This window comes from Parasteatoda tepidariorum, chromosome 6, assembly GCF_043381705.1.
Source record: "Parasteatoda tepidariorum isolate YZ-2023 chromosome 6, CAS_Ptep_4.0, whole genome shotgun sequence".
Lineage (NCBI taxonomy): Eukaryota > Metazoa > Arthropoda > Arachnida > Araneae > Theridiidae > Parasteatoda > Parasteatoda tepidariorum.
The window spans coordinates 65,963,709-65,987,660 of record NC_092209.1 but is presented as its reverse complement, the minus strand read 5'-3'; the positions used below and the strand labels follow the sequence as shown (position 1 = coordinate 65,987,660).

At 29.3% G+C, this 23,952-nt stretch overlaps 2 protein-coding genes across 3 annotated transcripts in view; both read right to left on the bottom strand.

The window, feature by feature from the left end:
• The window catches only part of LOC107446588 (putative defense protein 3), a 6,086-nt gene extending 4,792 nt beyond the window's left edge, over positions 1-1,294 (bottom strand). Inside the window, exon 1 of the mRNA XM_071181572.1 lies at positions 1,252-1,294. Coding sequence (XP_071037673.1) covers positions 1,252-1,294 — 43 coding nt within the window. The remainder of the gene's footprint in view (positions 1-1,251) is intronic.
• A 522-nt stretch (positions 1,295-1,816) lies between these two features.
• On the bottom strand, positions 1,817-20,044 carry LOC122270816 (putative defense protein 3). Of its 2 annotated transcripts, none has more exons than XM_043049685.2 (3): positions 19,908-20,044; positions 3,444-3,643; positions 1,817-2,052 (listed from the first exon to the last, which is right to left on the bottom strand). In XM_043049685.2, exons 2-3 carry the CDS (start codon positions 3,634-3,636, stop codon positions 1,832-1,834), a joined length of 414 nt encoding a protein of 137 aa, XP_042905619.1. In that variant the 5' UTR covers positions 3,637-3,643; positions 19,908-20,044; the 3' UTR covers positions 1,817-1,831. The 2 variants fall into 2 exon arrangements, with proteins under 2 accessions (XP_042905619.1, XP_042905616.1); XM_043049682.2 differs by lacking the exon at positions 19,908-20,044 and adding an exon at positions 8,542-8,681.
• Between the last annotated feature and the right edge of the window lie 3,908 nt (positions 20,045-23,952).

Genomic DNA, 23,952 nt, shown 5'->3' with positions numbered 1-23,952 from the left:
TTTTTTTCCGGGGACCTTTTTTTCCGTATCTTTTTTTCCGGTACCTTTTTTTCCAGGTACCTTTTTTTCCGGGACCTTTTTTTCCGTACCTTTTTTTCCGGTACCTTTTTTTCCTAGAATCATTGGACGATTCTTAATTCTATTCCAAAAGAAACGTTTTCTTACTTGTTGCTGATAGTAACTGATTGATTAATTTTCAGTTGGCAAGTATGTGAAAGGACGTAAGCTTAAACGTCTCTGTAGTTAACTTTATCTGATGTTAACAAAATTGTACGAGTTTTAATAAAATTATAGGGTAAAAGTGAATTTGTAAATCGCAAGAGAAATAACAAAGAGAGTGAGGATTTTTCAACTTTTTCAATGTCTCAATATATATTCATCCACCATTATTTACACCGCCATTGCCCGAATCGCGCCATCATTTGATAATCAGTCATTTATTGCAATATGCGAATCACAAATATACAAATGACGAGTTTTCTTCGTGAGAAAATATTAAAAACTACTTTGCTGTTATAATTAATTTCTAGAATTATTTTGTGGGTGTCCATGCTGACGTGAATTAAATGTATTTTATTTTCCACCGTACAACAATTGGATACAAACAAGTGAAGTCATTTTAGGTAAAATGTGGCATTTGTTGATTCAGAAGCTAATCGGGTTCAACATGCACGCGTAATGTCGTTTACAGGGATCCAATTAAGTCAGATTTATTCCACATGGTTAGGCATAATCAGAATCACTACTTCTTCTCGGGTTTCAAGTATACCTAATTAATTGTTGTAAGCAATAAAATTGAAAAGGAAAACGAATTTCACGCACAAGAAGGTGCATATAACTGATTGCCTGCTGAAGGTCAACTGATCTAGTTTCACCCGTAGGTTGGAGCTAGACATCTTCATGGATGGTGTTTTCAATATAAATGTAAACAATAACAATCTCGAGCTCAATACCTGCTCTAGTTCCGGTTAGAAAGTTTGCAACTGCTTACTACAGCTTATTCTGCGAGGCGATATTTTCAAACAGATAATTTTGTTTTCAATAATAGAAGTAAATTAGATAATTTCTGAGCTCAAATCTGCCGTATTTCATAAGATATTAATGTTATTAAGTAATTCTGGTGAGTTTGAAGTGAAAATTTGTTTTAGTTATTTATAGATATATTGCTAAAAAAGGTGACATGGTTGCTAGATTTTGAATAACTCGCTTTTTTGGCAGTCCTGCTTTAGCCTCTTGCCATTTGTTTATTACTGTTTACTCTTGTTGCAAGCTGTGCATCATCTTGTTTAGTCATCACGTTAGTGTTAGCACTTTTAGCATTGTAGACACAACTATTCTTAGCATTGTAAACACAAGTAATAAGTAATCGAATACCACGTTTGCAAGAATCTCAAAACACAATGATCCCGTTGTGAGCCAAATTGCTTTAAAATGCACCGTAAACAGTTACCCGGAAGTATAGGCGGTATGGAGGTTGCAGCGTTCTCCAGTGTAGAAAACACCATCCATCTGAACTTGCATTGAAGTTGGAAAAGTTGTTATTTTAGTTATAAAGAGATACTTAAAATTTCTTTTTTTTTCTCCATCAAAATATAGTGTAGATGTCTGTTGATACTAGTCACTACAGAGGCTTCTGTAGTGACTAGTATCAACAGACATCTACAGATGGCGATACTAGCAAGCATCGCTGACGTCATTCCTTTTCCTTACCAGGGGGAACGCCACGATCATTCCTGGACCAGACGAGGTCAAACTTGGACGATCAGCTCTGAAGCGGGAGACTTTTAATTGTTCTACATTTATACGTAATTTTTAGTGAAACGATTTTGCCCTACCTGAAATTTACTTTACCAGATTTGTCATCTGGTGCAATCCAGATAAGAGTAGCTGATTTTTTGTCGCTTGGATCAGAATGAGTCATACTGGAACATTTCTCTATGTCATGTAGACCATTTCCTTCCATGAATTTTCCGATTGTGTCGCCAGTATCAGGATCAAAAGCTTGTACCATTAAACCTTTAAACGGTGTATCAACCGGAGAATTTACATATACTACAAAAATAAGAACAAAAGGAAAATATTATTTAGAATACATACCCTACCAGCAAAATAACTTGGGCCCTTATTGGACCAATATTTAGGAATCTTGACTCAATCAGGGTTCAAAAAGCCGTTATTTTCTGATATTGGCCCTATATAGAACTGTTTGATTCACCTGAATATTTCATATTCATTATTCAGCCAATATAGAGCCTATATTGATTGCATATAGGCCAATATTGACCCTATACAGGACCAATATTGAAGAAAAATCTAGACATCTCAATATTGGTTCCTCGGTACGTGTTCATATAGGACCAATATTGAGTTAATTTTGAGTCTAACTGGGGCCAATTAAAATTGTAGTTAAAAACAATATTGGTCGACTGCATTCTATTCAACACATGAAAGAAACTGAATGATAAAAATAAAGTAGGACAAAACTAAGGAGGCCAGATTTTTAAGCCACGATTTAAGGACTAATTAGAGGATAGTCATCGAAAAATTTTGCGATTTTTGAGGACATTTTCTATCCTCAAATCAAATGGTTTGAAAGTTTTTGAGGACAACTAATGGAAATTCGAGGTTCGTCCTCAAGATTTGATGAGCTCTGGTCACCTTGGACAAAACCTAAATTTCGATTCACGAAATAAGTGGCAGGTTAATTTTTTTCCTACGCTCTCAGAAAATTCGGTTCAACGTTAAATATCAGTAGCACAGTAGGTTTAAATCATATTATCGTGCAAATTTTGTACAATCTCAATAAGATCTTACAGTAAAAAAATAACTAACTTGCATTTATTACATTCTAATAAATGCATGAAAATAAAAATTTAGGATAAGAATAAGGTATGAATAAATCTAAAATTTGATAAACAAAGCAACTTGTTAAATGATTTCATTTATACACTCTCAAAATTTTTTTTTTAAACGTCGAAAAATAATATCAATACCTTAAATCTTAGCTCCGTTCAAGTTTTTAACTTCAACAAGATATATTACTGTAAAAAATAGCTAGTCGTTGAGACAATTTTACTCAACACGTGAAAAAAAAATGAAAGATGCAAATAAAGTGTAAATTAACTTAGAGTTTAATAAGCAGAATAGCTTGATTGATTTTGTTTATACACACAGAAAATTTGATTCTTATAGTTTAAACATAATATATTGCAAAATTTCTGCAACCTTGCTTAGATGTTAAAACAAATCAAGTTTCCGTTCTAGTCAAATCATATTACAATAGTATTGCACTATGATAATGTGGACCTTCTTGGCACCGCTTTAGGTTGCAATAGATCTGCACGATATTGCAGTTCAATGCGCTCCAAAGTTTCTAACGGAAGGTGTAGATTTACATTTAAAATTGATTATGAATTTAATCTACAACTCAGAAAAATGTCAACCTGCGATGTGGTCTCCAGGATTATAGCTGTCTGTCTCTTGAATAATCTGGTAAGGTGAAGTATCATTTGGTTGTGGTTTGTTACTTCCATGTCCCGGTACCATGTTGTCACAAGCTGATGGTGGGGCCCCGCTTGGATACCCGTACACCAGCGGTAAACAGAAGAGGACTGTTAAAATCAACTTTCTTAGCATGATGAATCTGAAAAATAAATTTCAGAATTTTACATGTTTCAGCGCTAAATTGAAGAAATCAGTTATTCTGCAGATAATCAAGGTAATGTGCAGAAATAAGTTATTCCGCATATTATCAAGGTAATGTGCAGAAATAAGTTATTCTGCAGATTATCAAGGTAATGTGTAGTTTAATTAGAGTGATCCATTAAAGAATAAATAAAGGAGAACGTTATTAACGTAGATTTTTTTCTCTTTTTATTGCTGAATTCATTATGAGAGATTGGAATAAATAGTAAATAAAAAATATAACAAAAACTCTTTACTTATTATAGAATTAAAAAGACAAATGAAAGATATAACGCTGATTTGAAAATTTTGTTTCGATATAAATGCACAATATGAAAAAAATTCAAAACACGATCACGCAATCCAATCTTAATTCCATAATTTTGATTGAAATGAAGCGTTAGAACTCAATTCAGAAAAAAAAAATCACAAAATATTATTATTCCTTTATTCATGTTACAAATGTAATCGTATTGAAGAAAATAAAAATATAGCATGGACACTACATAATATACCGTAGAGTGTTATCTATTCACATCTATTGAAGCAACTCACTGTTTCTGTTAAGTATTGCTAGAGGGCGCTGTAGGCAGTTGGGCTAAGAGAAATTCCAAGAAACGCAATATGATGACGTCAGAGTAGATCGTCCATCATTATTATAGTTCATACTAAAAATCTTCTACATAGTAAAGCATAACTAATCTAGTGCTGCCATGTAATGTTATCATAAGAATGTTATCAGGTGATAATCGTAATACTGGTTTCGTTAACAGCAATGTCCAAAATTTTACATTTTCATTAAACAATATAACATTTTAAGGTGCTCATTAAAAGCTTTTGCTATTGTTTACGTTGATTCCTGTCACTATACTATAAATTATAAATTTAGTCTAAAAATTTTACTGTGAATCAAATTTGAAATTGACAATACTTAACAGAACATAGTTTCAACTTTAACTCTTTGTTATGCTTCAACTTTTTTAAAACTGCTCAATACACTAGTTCTGATAATGAAACTAAACACATTGACATAATGTTAAGAATTTTTTTTTTCTCTTAGGAAATTTTTTGAGTGGATTTGCTGTGAGGGTTTTGATGAAGCACTAGTTGAACAGAAATGCCCAACACATTTTCTACAGTCTAAATGTTATGTTGTCGAGTGATATTTTCTCTTATAGATTAATGGACATGTAATTTATTTTTGACGCTGTTAGTTCTGTGTTTGAATACATTGTCATCCATGAACATCAGTTTTTTTAAAGTAAAATCTTCTAAGAACATACGTGAAAACTATCGAGAATTTCTTGTATAAATTATTCAATTATTCTAGAAAGGATGCTCTTTTCGAACTATGTCTAAAGTGTACTGATCTCTTCTTATAATTTATACAATAATGGGTCATGATTGCTTGAATCATTAATAATATACTAATTACTGTTTGGTCAAAACAGTTACTACGCAAAGTAAAACTACTAAATTTAATTCTGATAAATGAAGTCTCTGATCAAGTAAAATTGACATTCAGTTCCATATTCTTTCTCACTTCTTTTCCATTAGACTTAGGATCCAATCAAAAGCTCTTATTTTACTACGTGAGTATTGTTCCTACATGATATCAAAGATTTTTATACTATTTGAGCAACTAAACATAGGACGCCAATGAAAAGTTTTAGGTTGTAAAACTACTAAATTTCATTCGGAGGAATTTTTCTTATTATTATTAAGACTGATATCACACGTTTTAATTAGTCATATTCCGTCTCAGATCAAGTAAAATTGATTTTCAGTTCCATATTCATTCTCGATATACATATTTCCATTAGACTTAGGATCCAATCAAAAGCTCTTATTTTACTACGTGAGTATTGTTCCTACATGATATCAAGGATTTTGGTACCATTTGAGCAACTAAGCATAGGATGTCTATTTAAATTTTCAGGTTGTAAAACTACTAAAGTTCATTTTGATGAATTTTTTAAAATTATTTTTAAGACTGATAGCATACATTTTAATTAGTCATATTCCAGTCTTTTTAACGTCTCAAGTAAAACTGACAGGATCAAGTAAAACTGACATTCTGTTATATATTATTTCTCAATATATTTCCATTACACTTAAGATTTAATTTAAAAGCTTCCCAATTATCCTTTTACAGTGTGGGTATTGTACTTACACGCAGTGGCGTACGCAGAATTTTTTTAAGGGGGGTGTTCATAATTTTCTGAAACTACTAAAAGAAATTCAAGAAATTCGAGTCTGTAATAAAGCACTATTATTTCCCTAACTTAGACAGCTAGACAATTTTGATTTTTTATTTAAACAACATTGTTTAGTTAAATTTTGATTTGATTTTTTAAGTTTAAGAACATAATGTAATATCTTCTGAAAAAAGTCCAATATCATATGGGTGGGAAGTAACACTTTGAGGNAATTAATTAGCATATTTGAGGTCACCCCCAGGAACCATTAAGATTGACACTTAAATCGTGGAAATCCGATCATTAGAACAAAAGTTATTCAGGGTGATATCTTTTTTTTTTTGCCGACTGTACACGAAATCAAGGATTTTGATGTTATTTGAGCAACTAAACATAGGACGCCTCTGGATAGTTTTAGGTTATAAAACTACTGAATCTCATTCTGATGAATTTTTCTTATTATCATTGTGACTGATAACATACGTTTTAATTAGTCATATTCCGTCTCAGATCAAACAAAATTGACATTCAGTTCCATATTCATTCTCAATATACTTTGCATTAGACTTAAAATTCGATTAAAAGCTCTTATTTTACAATGTGAGTTTTGTTCCAACTTGATATCAAGGATTTTGATACCATTTGAGCAACTAAACATAGGACGTCAATGGAAAGTTTTAGGTTGTAAAACTACTAAATTTCATTCGGAGGAATTTTTCTTATTATTATTAAGACTGATAGGATACATTTTAACTAGTCATATCATATTCCGTCTCAGATCAAGTAAAATTGATATTCATTCTTGATATATTTCCATTGGACTTAAGATCCAATCAAAAGCTCTTATTTGACAATGTGAGTATTGTTCCTACATGATATCAAGGATTTTGGTAGAATTTGAGCAACTAAACACAGGATGTCTATTTAAAGTTTTGAGTTGTAAAACTACTAAAATTCATTCTGATGAATTTTTTTGAATTATTTTTAAGACTAATAGCATACATTTTAATTAGTCATATTCCAGTCTTTTTAACGTTTCAGGTAAATTAGGATCAAGTAAAACTGACATTCTGTTATATATTATTTCTCAATTTATTTCCATTACACTTAAGATTTAATTTAAAAGCTTCCCAATTATCCTTTTACAGTGTGGGTATTGTACTTACACGATATCAAGGATTTCAATGTCATTTGAGCAACTAACTGTTTCAGGAAAGTCTTAGATTGCATTCTGTATTGTTATTTACGATCACTCTTTATGGTTTTTATAATTCTAAGGAACTTTTGCTAAAATTTAAGAAAAAAATTAAATTTTTTTTCCTTAAAATTCAATTAAAATTTCATTTAAAATTTTCCAAAAATTAATTTATTAATTCTCCCGAAACCTCTCATGGCAAATTCTCTCTCACTTACATAGATAATTTAAGATTTAAAATATAGAAGAAGTGGGTTTAGGTAAACCTGGTGTAAACTTTTCTTCAAACATCTTTTCTTCAAAATATCAAATTGCAAACAAATTATAGCAGTATTACTCAGGGTTACGCAGTGTGAAATAATTCTGCAATAATTTGTATAATTTTGCATTCCGATATTTTGCATTTTGGCATTCTCAAAATATTTTTTTTTAACAGTTGAAACTTCATGGTTTACTGTAAGTTTACTGATTCTAGGTTACTAGGTTCTGAACAAAATGTGCCAGAAAAACTTTCTCCTTTGAAATAGTCTTCTTAAAACACGCGATTTTTTTTTTCTCAATAAAAATCGGGCAATATCCATTTTTTTTAAAATATACATGTGAATGTTCAATTTATAAATTAAGCATAAATACTGTATAATTGTATAAATTACGGTTTAAATCATTTTTTCCCTTGAAATAATATCTCCTTAAAACATGCGATATTTTTTTTTTTAAGGGGCATTTCCCATTTTTTTAAAATTTTTTATGTGTATGTTTCATTTATTACTTTGGCATGAATATTATTTAATGTAAAAAATTATGGTTTAAATGTTAAAAATTATGGTTTATTAAATATTTGCTATATTTTTTTTTTTAGTCAAGATGTAGTTTTCTGGGACTTAGAGGTAAAATGAATTAAGTTATTTTTAAGTTGAAGTGGTTTCGGCTTTTTTAAACACAAAATAGTTAGCAGCAGAGAATTCACCTTAATTTCTGTTTTTAATGATAAATATAAGTTCCCTTTAATTACGTAAACTTGCCTTTTATTTTCTTTCGCAATTTAAGTGGTTTCGGCTTTAGACATCGAATTTAATGCGAAATAATTATAGCTACAGAGAATTCGCTTTAATTTCTGCTCTGAATGATAAATAGAAATTTCCTTCAATTAACATAACTGACCTGAAAACGAAAATAAAAGGCAAACGTTGGCTCTAATTTTGTGGAGTTTTATATAAGAGGATAATTTTAGTTATAATTGTAACTGTCACTATTAAGCCGGTTTATTATAACTATCACTTTCCAGTTGGCTTTCTTTGGCAACTATTTAATAATGCTCTTATCGGGTGACAATTTAAGGCATTCGTTAAAATTATTCTTTTAAATATCAAAGGTGAAAATGTTCAATTGATTTTCTGGATTTTCTAGTATTATAGTTAAGAACTTTTAAAATTATCGATTCAGAAATATTTTCATTGTACTCACGTGCAATTTTCCTTGTCTGAGATTTTTTCAGAAGTGGAAGGCGAACAATATGCACTTTCGAGTTGTTTACCAAAGATTTAGCTCGTGGTCCCAATATCTCTTTTTTACGGATCCGGTTTTCTATTTAATACATCTTCCACAGTCATTTAGATCCAATAACTTTCGCGGAAATATTTCTATTGACCAACTTTTACCCCGCAAGTTCTATCTTTTTATTACTTCAGTTTCACTTAATTCAGGTTCTTGCGGTATTGCTAAAACTAAATTGCAGACGATAAAAGAAGTATCATTAGAACAAACATCGGCGATTTTTTGCTGAAAAGAGTAAATAAATAAACAAACAAATAAATAAATAACTTTGTTGAAACATCTCATAAAAAGTAAACTGTTCTTATAATTTATACGTAAAAAGTAATGATTCAAGTTGGGTGTCCCTGAAAGAGGAGTTTAATAGCGGAGGAGGTCAAATATAAATTAATTTAAATCAATAAACATTATACATTAAACAAACATATACATTAAACAAAATCTTATCGATATTTTAAATTAAATAAATTCAAATGGTAATTTAGATAAACTCAATTTATGTAGTTTAAATTTCTTTTTAAATTAAATTTATGGTAAAAATATTATTTCCGAAAGTATTCTTCCTCTGCGGTATTTTAATGCCCTAAATTTCATTACTAAATTTGTTTGATAATCGCATAATATTCATCATATTCCCAACATATTCATCATATTCTTTGCTCCAAATATTTACCTATCAAAAATTTCATATGAAAAATAATATAGTGCTCCTCAAAATAACAGCTTCATCTAAACTATCCTGAACTGAAAAAAAAAAAAAAAAAAAAAAAAAAAAAAAAAAAAAAAAAAAAAACTCTTTGATTGATATTTTCTCCCTAAAAACTATTGTGTCTTTCTTATACTTCAAGAACAGTTTGTTCTATCATCATGAAATTTTGACAGCCGCTGTAAGGGACAAATTTATCACTCGTTCCTAAAATTCGTTGGAAATTTTCAATTAGTTCATTTGGTAGAGCCACATGAAAAATGGAATTTTATCATTGCCTTAGAACTTGCCACTGATAAAAATGAAATTGCTGCAGGCGATTTTTTTCTTCTTTCTGTTTCAAATATTTTGATGATTACATTACAGTGGCAGTAGCTAGCTTATAGCTCTCTTTAAGAAAAGAAATTATTTGCAAGTTCTTTCATATTTACTTATTTTTTAGGTGTCAAGTCAGATATACTCTATGATCATCATGAACATGCTAGTACTGGCGGATTACGTCACCAAATTAATATTTCTAAAGTTATTTGAAACCATTTGCTTATAGTTATGCCTTTAAAATGTGAATTTATAAAACTAAATAATTTAAAATCAACTGTAATTGAAATTAAAAAAAATAAGTTCTGTTTTGAAAAGCAAAATTAATAGAGAAAAAGTACTAATTCTTATAAGAGAAATATAAAAAAATCGCCATAGTATTACGGAAGAATGTTTGATAACATTTGTTTTTAGGTAATAATTCAATTAAAAAATAAAGTCTATTCTAAAAAGCAAAATTAAGGGAGAAAAAGTACTTTTTCTTTTAGGAGAACCTTGAAAAATCGACACACTATTGTTGACTCTAATGTGGCTTTATTAATTCCAGTAATCTATACAAATTGAAATAAAAAATTAGTCTTGTACTTAAAAAATAAAAAAAAATTTAACGGAGAAGTAAAACAAAATAGTTTATTAAAATCTCCAATCAACAAAATATATAAAAATCTCCTAAGTTATAAAAATCTCCTAACTATTATTAATGCCAATGATGTTTAACTAATTTTGGTAATATGCATAAATTGAAGGGAAAAAAAAACTGTGTATTATCAAACAAAATTAATTTGTTTAGGAGAAATGTAAAAAAAATCGACATATTTTTATTGATGCCAATAGTGTGCTAACATCTAACCTCTGCAAAAGTAAAGATGGTTTGATTCTGACAGACAAACAGGCTGTACTCAGCAGATGGAGTGAACATTTCCAAGAAATGTTCAGTAAACATGATCAATCCTATTGCTCTGGGAGCGTTTTTGAAAATCAGAATAATGAAGNTGCGTCTCTTATAATGAAAGAACCGTTTGTTCTATCCTCATGAAATTTGGATAAGGAACAAATTTATCACTCGATCCTAAAATTCATTCAATTTCATTGAATTTTCAATTAGTTCGTTCGTCAGAGTCGTATGAAAAATGGAATTCTATCATTGCTTTAGAACTTGCCATTGCTGAAAGAATGAAAGAACCGTTTGTTCTATCCTCATGAAATTTGGATAAGGAACAAATTTATCACTCGATCCTAAAATTCATTCTAAATTTTCAATTAGTTCGTTCGTCAGAGCCGTATGAAAATTGGAATTTTATCATTGCCTTAGAACTTGCCATTAATAATAAAATGAAATTGCTGCAGACGATTTTTTTTTCTGTTTCAAATATTTTGATGATTACATTACAGTGGGTGTTGCTAGCTTATAGCTCTCTTTAAAAAAAGGAGTTATTTGCAAGTTCTTTCATATTTACTTATTTTTTAGATGCCAAGTCAGATAAACTCTACGATCAGCATAAACAAGATAGTACAGTGGATTACATCACCAAATTAATATTTTTAAAGTTATTTGAAACCACTTGTTTATCTTGTTCATAGTTATGCTTTTATTGTTTATAAAACTAAATAATTTAAAATCAACTATATATGAAATAAAAAAAATAAGTTCTGCTTTGAAAAGCAAAATTAATGGAGAAATAGTACTAATTCTTATAGGAGAAACATAAAAAAATCACCATACTATTATTGAAGAATGCGTGATTATATTTGTCGTTAGGTAATAGTTAAATTAAAAAATAAGGTTTATTCCAAAAAGCAAAATTAAGGAAGAGAAAGTACTCTTTTTTTTAGGGGAACCTTAAAAAATCACCACACTATAGTTGACTCTAATGAGGCTTTATTAATTCTGGTAATATGTACAAATTGAAATAAAAAATAAGCTGTGTACTTAAAAAAAAAAAATACCGGAGAAATAAAACAAAATCGTTTAAAAAAACGCAAAAAATCTCCTAACTATAATAAATGCCAATGATGTTTAACCAATTTCGGTAATAAGAATAAATTGAAATAAAAAAAAAATAAGCTGTGTATTATCAAGCAAAATTAATTGAGAAATGACACCAATTTGTTTAGGATTAAAAAAATCGACATATTTTTATTGATGCCAATAGTGCTTTATTAATTTTGGTAACAGGCACTACTGGTATTACGGTAGTTAGTGCAGTTTTAATAGGTGCCAAATCTACAAATATAAATATAATGTCATATATTAGTATATTCGATACTTATTAAATTTGCATCAATAACAGAAAGCTTTAAAAATACTGTGATTTTCTTAACGGTCCCTTTGAAAGGTGATCTAATCACGTGATTCCGGTAAACTTTGATTATAATAAGCTGGCCTCGAGCAACATAATCGTGCCAAATGATTCTGAATACAGTTAATCTTTATTTAGATAGGTTGAACTACTAAAACATGTTTTGCTTATTCTAATAACGTAAAGCCGTCGAGAAGGACAAAATATAATAATAAATTTTAAAAAATGTAATTATTTTGGCTCCATTAATTGTGATGTTATACGTCTTTAAGTGCTGTGCAGGATTTCTCAAAATTGCTTACTTTTTTTCGTTATATTGCTAACCTTTTTTTTTTACCCCTAACGAAGAACAGGGATTAAGTTAATTACGTATAATAACAAAAATAATAAAAGAGTAAAGAAAGGTCATAAAGTTTCTGCCACGAAATTATAGTCATAGAATTTCATTTAATCTACTTTTAAAAAAGATTTAAAAAGTTTAAATGACTCATGTTAATGCTATTCTAATTCTGATGTCACGCAAAAATTTGAATCGACATATTTTTTTTAAATAACTTTGTTGTGGAAATTCTTTAAAAAATTCGATGAACTAAACTGCCCAAAGCATTATCTACGAACAGGAGCTAATATAGAAGATATATCGCTTAAATAAATATGTCTATGGCTTAAAGATGGATTAAGCTATAGGATTAAGTGGTCCATCCCTATAGTTTGAGGCTGATGAGCATTTAAGGGGAGTTGGTAGGGCATATATCAATAATGCTAAAACTTACTTTTTTCGATGTACCTTTTCTAAGAAACTACTTATGATATCGCTTCGATATTTTTTGGGCAAATTTGAGATTATATCAGTTGTATGCCGTGATAATGCTTTAGCGTTAACTGGGATACTTTTTGAGCTAAGAAAGATTTTTGCTGCTCGAAAATGATGAAACTCTTTAGTTCATGATTTATTTAAATATTTCTGCCGAAGGTATGCAGTAACAGTTATCACAGTGTAAATATGTAAATATTTTTTAAAAAAAAACTGAAGCAATGTCTTGTTTAGGTGCTGAGAAGAGGTACATCAAAAAAAGGTCAGTTTTACATTCGACTCCATTGGTGCTGATAATTTTATTTTTTGTTACATTGTTTTCCGTGAATAACAATTATTATTATTATTAATAATATTTCTTTTTGACAAAATCTGTAAAAAAGGTATCTGATAGATATGTGGTGATTAGATTAAATAATATTAAATAAATTGATTCAATAAAATTAATGATCACAGCAGTTTAATAATAATTAAAAAAAGAAGAAATTATATTAAGTTACAACGTAAAAGTCAGACAGGATTAACGACAGCAGCATTTTTAAAAGAGGTGAATGCTCACCGGTCAGCAAGCCCGAATGAACGCTTATATTGAGCTGTTGCCAGATTCTTGAAACTAAAGTTTGAACACAAGAGATGTTGCCATCTTATAAAAAGGTCATTTCCTTGAGGGAAATGTTTTGCACTGCCACCTGGCGAGCAGAGTTCATCGCCATCTGGTGAGAAGGTGGTTCACCACAGATAACTTTATATAAAATTTATAAAGCATACAAAATATATTTTTATTTGCTCTTAAGGGTCAATTTAATACTCCCAATGTTCAATTGCCGTATGACCCACAGCAAATTTGCTTATACGATATAAAGAATTACGATGCATTTTGAACAAATAAACATTGACCCCCATACCGCCATTGAAAAGTTTTAGTTAGCATCTATTGTAAAAGCGTTATTTATGCCTCGTTCTTATTTATTGGTTCTTTAATTATTTGTGAGTATTATACAACAATTTGTTTTAATTTCAGATATCAATATAAATGCACTATAATTAACAATTGAGATTACTCATCGCTTTTTGCTTTAAAAAATTAATCAAAGTTTAGTTCTTTAATTTATATAATTGAACTGAAAACACACACACACAAAAAAAAAAATATTAAAACTATGCATAATTTCTTCGAGAGCTATAATATTGGATTAAAAGTTATAGTGAATAAATTATAGCTTTCGAGCATCCTGCTTTATCGGACAAATTTTTATTTTTATATTTTTTTTTTCTTTATTTATTGCAATCGCTCTATAATTATTGGAAATGTAAGGTGAAGAAAATGGCGTCATTCATTGTCGAACAATAGGTCATGAAATAATCGAAATATATTTCTAAGCCGGTTGATGTATATTTGAAATTATTTTTGTTAAAATCTTTGGTGTTTGAAGTAGGTCAGAAATTAAAATTTTTATAATGATAAATTTCAATATTTTTTGAAAAGTTGTTTTTATGTTAGTCGTATGTTAGATACCCGTTTTGCCTGGATGTCAGACGTTCACCTTCTGCTACATTAATATGGTATTGATGGAAACCAAGAAAGAAAGTTCTAGAATTTTCGAAATTAAATTTTCTTTTTGTGTATTTCTCGCGTGTTGCCGTTGACTCTCAGAGTCCGTGGCTCTAAATGCCTTTCTTCTTTTAAAACGGCATTAAATGCTGCGTCAGTTGACCTTTTCAGAAAAAGAAATCAATGTTTTATTATATACTAGCCACCTAAGGCGGCCAGCTGTCCGCCACGCTGAAGGTTTTCACAAATAAAGTTTTTTAAAACATAGCAGGAAATCTGAAGATTAGTGGACAATTAAAGTGTTCCTGTCCAGCAATTTTGTCTTCATATCCAGTTCTGCTGCAGATGTGTTATAGCTCTTGAGGATGTTTGAAATTATATAGCTACAACGCTTAAGAAAAAAAAAACTAAAATGCTAAATACATGAAAAGAACACGAAAACGAATAAATTTTTTATGGTATCAATTTCTATTTCTATATAATTTTTTATGGTATCAAATTCTATTTCTATATCTGTTACGTCAAGCACTCAGGTATTATAATTTGATCTAGTTGTGCTTGTATAATTTTGATCTAGTTGCGCTTTCTACGTCATTTTGTTAACATCGTTTGGTTTGTTATTTAACATCGTTTGGTTTGTTATTTCTAAGTTAACTTTCAAAAAATTGGCTGGCATCAGCATTTTTATTCTTTAAGTTGTTTATTTTTTCTTTTGGAATTCGTTCCTTTTTAGCGAAATGTTTTTCAACCTAATCGAATTCTTTGCCGACTGTTCTCTGTATATATAAAGAAAATAAAGTAAATATTTTTAAAGTGTTGTGAAAAGAATTTTTAGTTGTACAAAGTACTACAATATCGCTATAAAAATTATCGTCTTCGCTTAAGAAAAAAAAAAAAGAGCGTGGAAAGAAGAAGAAAAACTTATTATAACAATTATGAACAGCGACAAATATATCAAAGCGAAGCGTTCTATTTACGTATCGAATATGTTGCCACATTTTTAATACAAAAGTTAAACTTTTCTCCACTTTAATAAATGTAAACTAATGCGAACTTTACAATTAAATTATTAATTCCTTCGTATATTATTGGTTTAAGTTGTCGAAAATTAATATTTCAATTGTGAGGTTCGCATTAGCATACATTTATAAGAGTGGGGAAAAGTATATGCATTTTTTAATAGTTTTTTGAATATGGCTCTTTGAAGACGAAAAAGCAGACGAAAAGCATAGACTTACAAAATGACTGATAACTAAATAACTAATCAAAATTTTTGAAAAAGAAAAAAAATACTTCTTCATTATGTCAAAACACAATTATGGGCCGAGTTTCGTGCCCGGGCGAGGCTTCTGGGGCGATATATTGTGATTACAGACACACACACACACACACACAGCCGCGTTTATTATTATGTATAGATGTATAGATGTTCTGACCCTCAAAATATAGGGGGTAGTCAAAATTTCGAAAGAAATTTAGTCTAAAATTTTGCTTCTATGAAGATATATAAATATGGCGATAGTCCAAAACATTTCCAAAGAATCCCGCCGTAGAAAGTGAAGTAATTTTAGATAACCATGAACTAAATGAATGATTGAGAAAAGAGCAATGTCTAGGGTTTTTCCGTTGCAGAGCAACCATGACGATTATTTTATGTGACGTTACATAGCATTTTATGTGACGTTAGTTGTACTTTTTTATGATGTTTTAAATTTATTTATGTGAACATTTTACACTGAAACCAAATTTACATTAATTATTAATTTTTAACGAAGTTATATGGTTAATCTATTTTAAGCCTGAGATTGAGTCTTCTAGTTAAGAGAAGAAAAACAGAGAAGAGGGAAAAAGAAAATAAAATATTTTTTTTAGCAAAAAATATAGTGAGTCTGGAATAGATTATAATTATAATTCACATTCACAAGGCTTCAGATAATTTTTAACAATTGAATGACTTAGTAAAAGTTTAGTAACATTTAAAAAACATTGAAATATGTATATTTAATAATATTGTAAGATTCATTATTTAAAAAAAAATGCTTAATGCTAAAAAATATTCAAGTTACGTGGTTTTCTTTGTAAATAGCACCCTGCATGATTTGCAAATAGCACCCTGATCTAAAACATCCTGAAACTGATAAACGAAATATGAAATAAAATGACACTCAATATGTTCTTCAATTGTAATCTCCTATATTTATTTACCAAAAATCTCAACTAATTATTTGATTCCTTTATTTACTAACTTATTTTGAGATTCTCGTCATCACTATAAACAAATATCAGATTCATAAGTCTCATTTTTAACAGAGTTCGTAAGGTCCTAAAGAAGCTGTGAAGATTGCAGAAATACTAAGAAGATAAGATGTATTCTATCACGCTTATATTTCACAACATTCAATATTTAATTTCAATAGCTCCAATTATCTTATTACAAAATGTAAGGTTCCGAAATTTTAATTTCAAAAGTACTCAAAAATATTATTTGATTAAAAATTTCATTTGCTTCAAAAATATACAAGTTGGAAAGAACAGTCGAGATGTTTCAAGCGCTCAAAAATAGGCGCCCGCTTTCAAGACTTGCCTCACGTGAATGAAAAGAAACAGAAATGATTTGAAATAAAAACGTAACGTTGCCAATGAAAAATGAAAAAGTAAAGGTGAGATACAAAACTAGAAAAAAAAAGTGGCTAAGAGACAAAAATGAACATGAAAAACAGAGCAAAATAAACCGCAGTGGACGAGAGAAGCAAATCAGGAAAAAGTAGTCTTCCACGCTGTATGGAATTGTTGTGAGGAACTAATGTCGTTAACGAGGGAATAAGCAATCGCATGAATAAAATAAGACTTCAGGACAGGATTGTTTTATTCATATGAATGATGATGCCCTTGTCAATGATATAAGTTCCTCACGACCCCTCCTTAGGGCTTGGAAATGTATTTTACCCTGATTTGTCTTTCTCTGCCATTGTGGTTTTGTGGGTTCTGTCTCTTATCTTTTTTTCTCCCTCTTGGCTACTGTGGTTTTTCTAGTTTTTAATTGGAAACATAATGTTTTATAATTCAAATCACTTTTTTTTCTTTTTATTCATGTCTGGCAAGTCTTGAAAATGGGCACCTGTTTTTGAGAGCTTGAAACGTGCCGACTTTTGTCTCCAAATGGTGTATTTTTGAAGCGATTGAGAGTCAAGGAAAATTTCTTGCCGCTTCAGTTACTTGGGATTATTTACTTAATAAAAATTATTATTAAAAATTAACAAAAATTAGATATACATTATTTTTAATAAAACAAGAGTAGCAATTGGTACAGTTTTCACAATACTTTTGTACTTACTCAATCTTTTCATATTTCATAAGAAAACATTAAAAAAAAAATCCATTCTCGTTTTGTTATTCTCTTATCTTTAATCTCGTTTTTCACTTTCGCTGGAGTCAATTTTTTTTAAAAAATTTTAGCTGTCTCCAATTCGCGCATTCTTATAGTTTTTGGCTCTTTATATTTGAATATAGTCAAACACTCATACATTTTGAATGAAAATACTAAGGCAGTATTTATAAATGATTCAACATTTTAAACTCATACACGTATCAAGTTTTATGCAATTATATAATTGATTATCTTGATTGATTATATTTCTCTATTGAGTGACTGAATAATCAATAAGATATAAAAATCGTGGAGTGACATATATTTACTCTAAAATTTAACTTTAATGTGACATGAAATATGACTTATATAAATATTTGTATTTGCGGTATTTTATATGAACAAGTTATGCTAAATTATTGTAGTCAGTTATCCCCTTAACGATCGGTTAATTTTCAAGAAAACGGTCATAAAAGTGCCTATTTTTTTGGCACTTTTATGACCTATCTACAATATGACCTATCTATATTATTTTTTTGGCACTATCTACAATTACCTTAAAAATATCCTGGTACTGCCATCAGGTGTGTAAAATGAGAAATAAAATGTTTTCCGGGCAAAAGAAATGAATTAGTTATATTCTTATTGGTGCGTTATTACTGGACACTCCTCAGCCCGTCAATACCACGCCACGGGAGCGAGAAATAGCGGGCGAAATCTCACCCCGTCATTTTCACGGGAGCGAGAAGGAAGGGGTTAAGGATTATTTTAGCATTTAGTAAAATAATTCCTTTTAAAAAATCGTAAATAGTTTATATGTGTAATAGGGACAAATTAATAGATAAAAGTAAATATTGATTTCCAAACAAAAGGCTAAAAAAAAAAAAGAAAGAAAGAAAAACATTTGATCAGAATTACTTGAAATTAGTATCTAATAATATAAGAAGTAGAAGTTGAAACTAGTATAATATTAAGTATCACAATAAATTAAAATACTTAATGCTTTATTGAAATACGTTTTACATAAGATAGGGGCAAAGAATCTTTAAAAATTCAATAGATTGTAAAAATAATAACTTGTCACAACTTTCAAACGATTTTTTATATAACTGATGCCGTTTTCAACAAAATAGTGGAAAAATTTTAAATAAATAATTGTTAATAATAAGGAAATATTAGCATTAGCAATCGTGTCGCCTTTTGACGAAATACTATAAGTAAATTTTGTATATAATTATTTGGGCAAACAGTATGTTAAAACTCTTTGATGAATATAACTATTACAGTTATAAAATAATTTTCAATTTAAAAATGTCTGAATGTATAACCTAAAATTAGAAAAAGAACAATTTTCTAAAAACAGACTCCGATTATTAGAACAAATGTTATTCAGGGTGTTGATCTCTCCCTCACCCTTAGTTTTTTCTGCTGACTATATCAATTTAAAAGAGCAAGAACAGAATGTTCATAACAGGAAAGCCCTTCTAGCAATCCATCGGTGCAATTTTCGATGCATATGATGTGCCGTACCAACCGTTAAGCTCGTATCAATACTTATGGGAATATTCTGAATAATTTAAAGCATTTTTTTATCAAAAAAAAAAATTTTTTTTTTAATGCATTAAAAGCAAAAATTTATTTACCANTTTTAATGCATTAAAAGCAACAATTTATTTACCAGCAAAAAAAAAAAAAAAGATTTAATTAATTGTTAAAATTTCGAAAGAATACTCTAAAAAATAAATAAATAAATATACTCAGCAGTGGTGCCACAACCAAAGGCCTACTGTGCCCATCTCAGTTTACTTCGAAAGAATAGTGACTTTAAATTCGAATTGTAGCATCAGTTGCACTACCAATACCTAATTACGCTTAATGAAGAACAAATTATTGAAAAATAAATTAATTAAAAGCTAAATAATTAAAAGTTAAATAAAAATTATTAATTAAAAATAAATTAATTAAAAGTAAATTAATTAAAACGTCATGTGTTCTTGTTGGAAAAAAAAGTTTTATTCTTTACATTGCTGATTGATTTTTAAATTACACTTTTCAGTACATTTTAAAATGCATATTATGTTTTTAATTTTAACTTTTGATTTATATTCATTGTATTGTATTTTAGAAATAAATATATTTTTTCTTTATTATAATTTTAGAATAAGCTAAATGATTATCGAAATGCTTTTATAATAAACAATGTTTTTTTTCATTTTACTTACTTAAATGGTTCGTTGCTTAAACACACAATGGCTACTAAGATCACACAAACAAGAAATCGATCTGGTGTGTAAATAAAAAGTGCTCAAGTGAACTTAAAAATATTGTTGTGATGCTTTACGTAATTCTTCAATAAAATATCCCTTATCGATAAACCAATGGAGTAAATAATTTTTTAATAGAGTTATAACATATGTTCATGGTGTCACATGGATTAAGTTTCTCCTTGAGTGTCTGAGTCAATAGAGAATTAATATGTTTCAGACTACAAGACTGTTAGAATCTTTTCTGGTATTTTATTGATCGATTTTTTTTTCTTTTGTTCTAGTTGAATATCGGTTCTTCGGAAAGGGTAAAATAAATTATAAATATTAATTGTAGTTCGTTTTTTTCTCTCGCTAAATTTCCCTTAACGACGAAACTTTCACGAGAGTCTACCTTATTGTAATGCAGTGTTTCCCAAAGTGTGATACGCGTACCCCCGGGAGTACGGGAACAGTTTAGCGGGTTTAAGCGTTCTTATACGAAATATCTTGCAACGAAGGAAAATTTCAAAATTTTTTATTTAAAAACAAAGCTAGCCATGAAAATTTATGATTACGTATTTCTCTATTGGTTATTTTCTGCAGAGTTAACAGTTATAATTAGTGGTGTCAACAGCCAGTTGTGATTTTTAACTTTTGTGCAATTTTTTTATAGTAAAAAATTCATTCATTTTTTATTAGTGGTACACAGNGCCACAACCAAAGGCCTACTGTGCCCATCTCAGTTTACTTCGAAAGAATAGTGACTTTAAATTCGAATTGTAGCATCAGTTGCACTACCAATACCTAATTACGCTTAATGAAGAACAAATTATTGAAAAATAAATTAATTAAAAGCTAAATAATTAAAAGTTAAATAAAAATTATTAATTAAAAATAAATTAATTAAAAGTAAATTAATTAAAACGTCATGTGTTCTTGTTGGAAAAAAAAGTTTTATTCTTTACATTGCTGATTGATTTTTAAATTACACTTTTCAGTACATTTTAAAATGCATATTATGTTTTTAATTTTAACTTTTGATTTATATTCATTGTATTGTATTTTAGAAATAAATATATTTTTTCTTTATTATAATTTTAGAATAAGCTAAATGATTATCGAAATGCTTTTATAATAAACAATGTTTTTTTTCATTTTACTTACTTAAATGGTTCGTTGCTTAAACACACAATGGCTACTAAGATCACACAAACAAGAAATCGATCTGGTGTGTAAATAAAAAGTGCTCAAGTGAACTTAAAAATATTGTTGTGATGCTTTACGTAATTCTTCAATAAAATATCCCTTATCGATAAACCAATGGAGTAAATAATTTTTTAATAGAGTTATAACATATGTTCATGGTGTCACATGGATTAAGTTTCTCCTTGAGTGTCTGAGTCAATAGAGAATTAATATGTTTCAGACTACGAGACTGTTAGAATCTTTTCTGGTATTTTATTGATCGGGTTTTTTTTCTTTTGTTCTAGTTGAATATCGGTTCTTCGGAAAGGGTAAAATAAATCCCGTTTTTCCCGTTTAATTTCCCTCAACAATGGAATTTTCACGGCAGTCTACGTCAGTGTTTCCCAAACTTATAACTTTAGTGTATCCTTTCTAAATTTTTCGTAACGCTGTGTACCACTAATAAAAAAATGAATGTATCTTTCACTATAAAAAAATTTGCAAAAAAAGTTAAAAATCACAGCTGGCTGTTGACACCCCTAATTATTAACTATTAACTCTTCAAGAAATAGCCAATTCGCGATCGCAACACTCGAATACTCCATCTGGGGAGAGACCGGTTTCATGCCTTTAGCCCTTCTCCCTTCCCTCTCCTCCTCTTTTCAGTTATATAGGAATGTACTACGATATTTTCCCTTTTCTTTAATATCTTTCCTTTTTACTTAATAAAAATATTTTCTAAAATTTCCGTGATACTTTTCTTTAGAACTATGTTTAATGTAGTTTTCAGTTCCATATAGTTTTTCAAGTTAAATGATTTTAATCTATATGAAAATCAAGAGAGAAACTAACGTACTTCCTTCCTCTATGACTTTCCACACGCTAATGGGGAGAGCATGTGAAGTGTTGCCATAGGAAAAGAGTTCTGCTCTACGCCACCTGCAGCCCATTTCGATCCCCAATAGAAAAATACGTAATCGTAAATTTTCATGGCTGGCTTTGTTTTCTAAAATTTTTTTTGAAACTTTCGTTTATTGCAAGATATTTCGAATAAAAACGCGTACCCGGACCCCTGGGCTGGGTGTACGCATACCACACTTTGGGAAACACTGGTCTACGTTATAGTAGTGTAATCACAAAGAGTAGAGCAATTAGAAAAACCTCCCGTTTAGAGTTAAGTAGAAATTTACTCATTGTTTATAATATCAAAAAGAAAAAAAATCACAATGAATCGTGTATTTAACATTTTCGTGTTTAAAATCAAAGGAAAAGAAATGCACCACATTTTTTGTCTGTATTTCAAGTTTAAATCAATAATAGGTTAATTGTTAATTATGGATTTAAAATTGTGAGAAGTCGTAAAAAATAGGTTTTGAAAGTCAAAAATTGTCATAAGATAAGATAGGATTCTTCGTTTCAGAAAAAAAAGGTATGATACTTACCTTCCATAGGTTACTTTTCATCTATTGTTTAAAGGAGAAAGACATAATTATAAAATTAATGCCTCTAAGAAGCATTTACAAATTTGTGTTTGATATTAATACATATAGCGTGTAGCTAAAATACTTTTTTGATTTCTTTTTTATGAAAAATGATTAAAAAATATTATTTTTGATTATGATGTGGTTATTAAGGAAGAACCGAATAACACTTACTTCATTAATCGACATTTTTTATGACTGCTCAAGTTTTCGATGTCAGAGCAAGAATTAAATGTTAAAATGGTAAAATCTTTTATTTCAACGTTTTCTTTCCTTTGTATTTGGAGACAATAATGTATTTTTTTTAAATCATTAACGCCTCACAGACTCCAAAGTTATGCATTCATTGAGGCACAAGCATTAATTCTAATCAAGGGTTCTGTAATCACTGCCCTTAACATGCATTTAAAGAAACTTTGTCAAAAAAAATCAAGTTAAAATTACGACATGGAGTCACAAATTTACATTTCAGTTAAAAAAAAAAAGGAAAAGTATATCAAAATTTTACGACTCACTATTGAGGAAGACGAGAGTGATAATTTAATGACCTGCTAGAACATCATCAAAACGTTTGAACTCTCTAATTAAACCAGGTTCAAAAATGAGGGGACAGGGTCTGCTTTCTAAACTGGAATAAAAGGGAAAGAAATAGGGTAATAGGAAGTAGGAGTAGGGAAGCTGAAAAACGCAGTCATTTTACTGCGAGAGAGATTTTTTCAAAAGCTGTTTTGATCACCATATGTTTTTTTTTTTTTTTTTTGCTTGCTTTTCCTCATTTTGTTTTTGGTCAGCTGATTTTCATAATTTTCATTAATATTGCTGACGACATGGTACGGAATTTTGTTAATGATTTCATGGATATGGACCGGCTGCAGTTTCGCAAAATAATGCTGTTGACATAAAACGGAATACGGATGGTTTACACTTGCTCGTGTTAAGACAAAGGGTTTTTATTTTTAATTTAACTTTATTTTTGATTGTTGAAAAATTTTCTATACAAGAATTTTAATTTTAATTATCTGTTCACTGGAAATCTATGATCAAGTTATAGATAGCAAACAATAGGAATATGTTTCTGTTGGGATATGAATGTGAATCGTTTAAAAGAGACAAACGACGCTCGATTTATCCTACTCGATGGCATAGTTCTACCTCTTGGCTTGATCATCTCCATATGGCAAGTATAAAACATTGCTCTAACGATGGATATTTGTAAAAATTACTCTTATTTTAAAAGTGTAGAAAATTTTTTGTTAAACGTCTCTTGTAACATAAAAATGGCCACGATACTGATTTTCTACAGCTATTCTGAGAAAACGTAAGGAGCATTTTCATTGCCTGCGAATTACATTTTT

What these genes read in the sequence shown, in the direction of transcription:
- LOC122270816 (XM_043049685.2), bottom strand. Translation starts at nt 3,636, where the DNA reads ATGCTAAGAAAGTTGATTTTAACAGTCCTCTTCTGTTTACCGCTGGTG. An exon ending in TCCTGGAGACCACATCGCAG is followed by an intron (nt 2,053 to 3,443) that starts GTTGACATTTTT and finishes TTATTTTTGTAG; the next exon opens with TATATGTAAATTCTCCGGTT.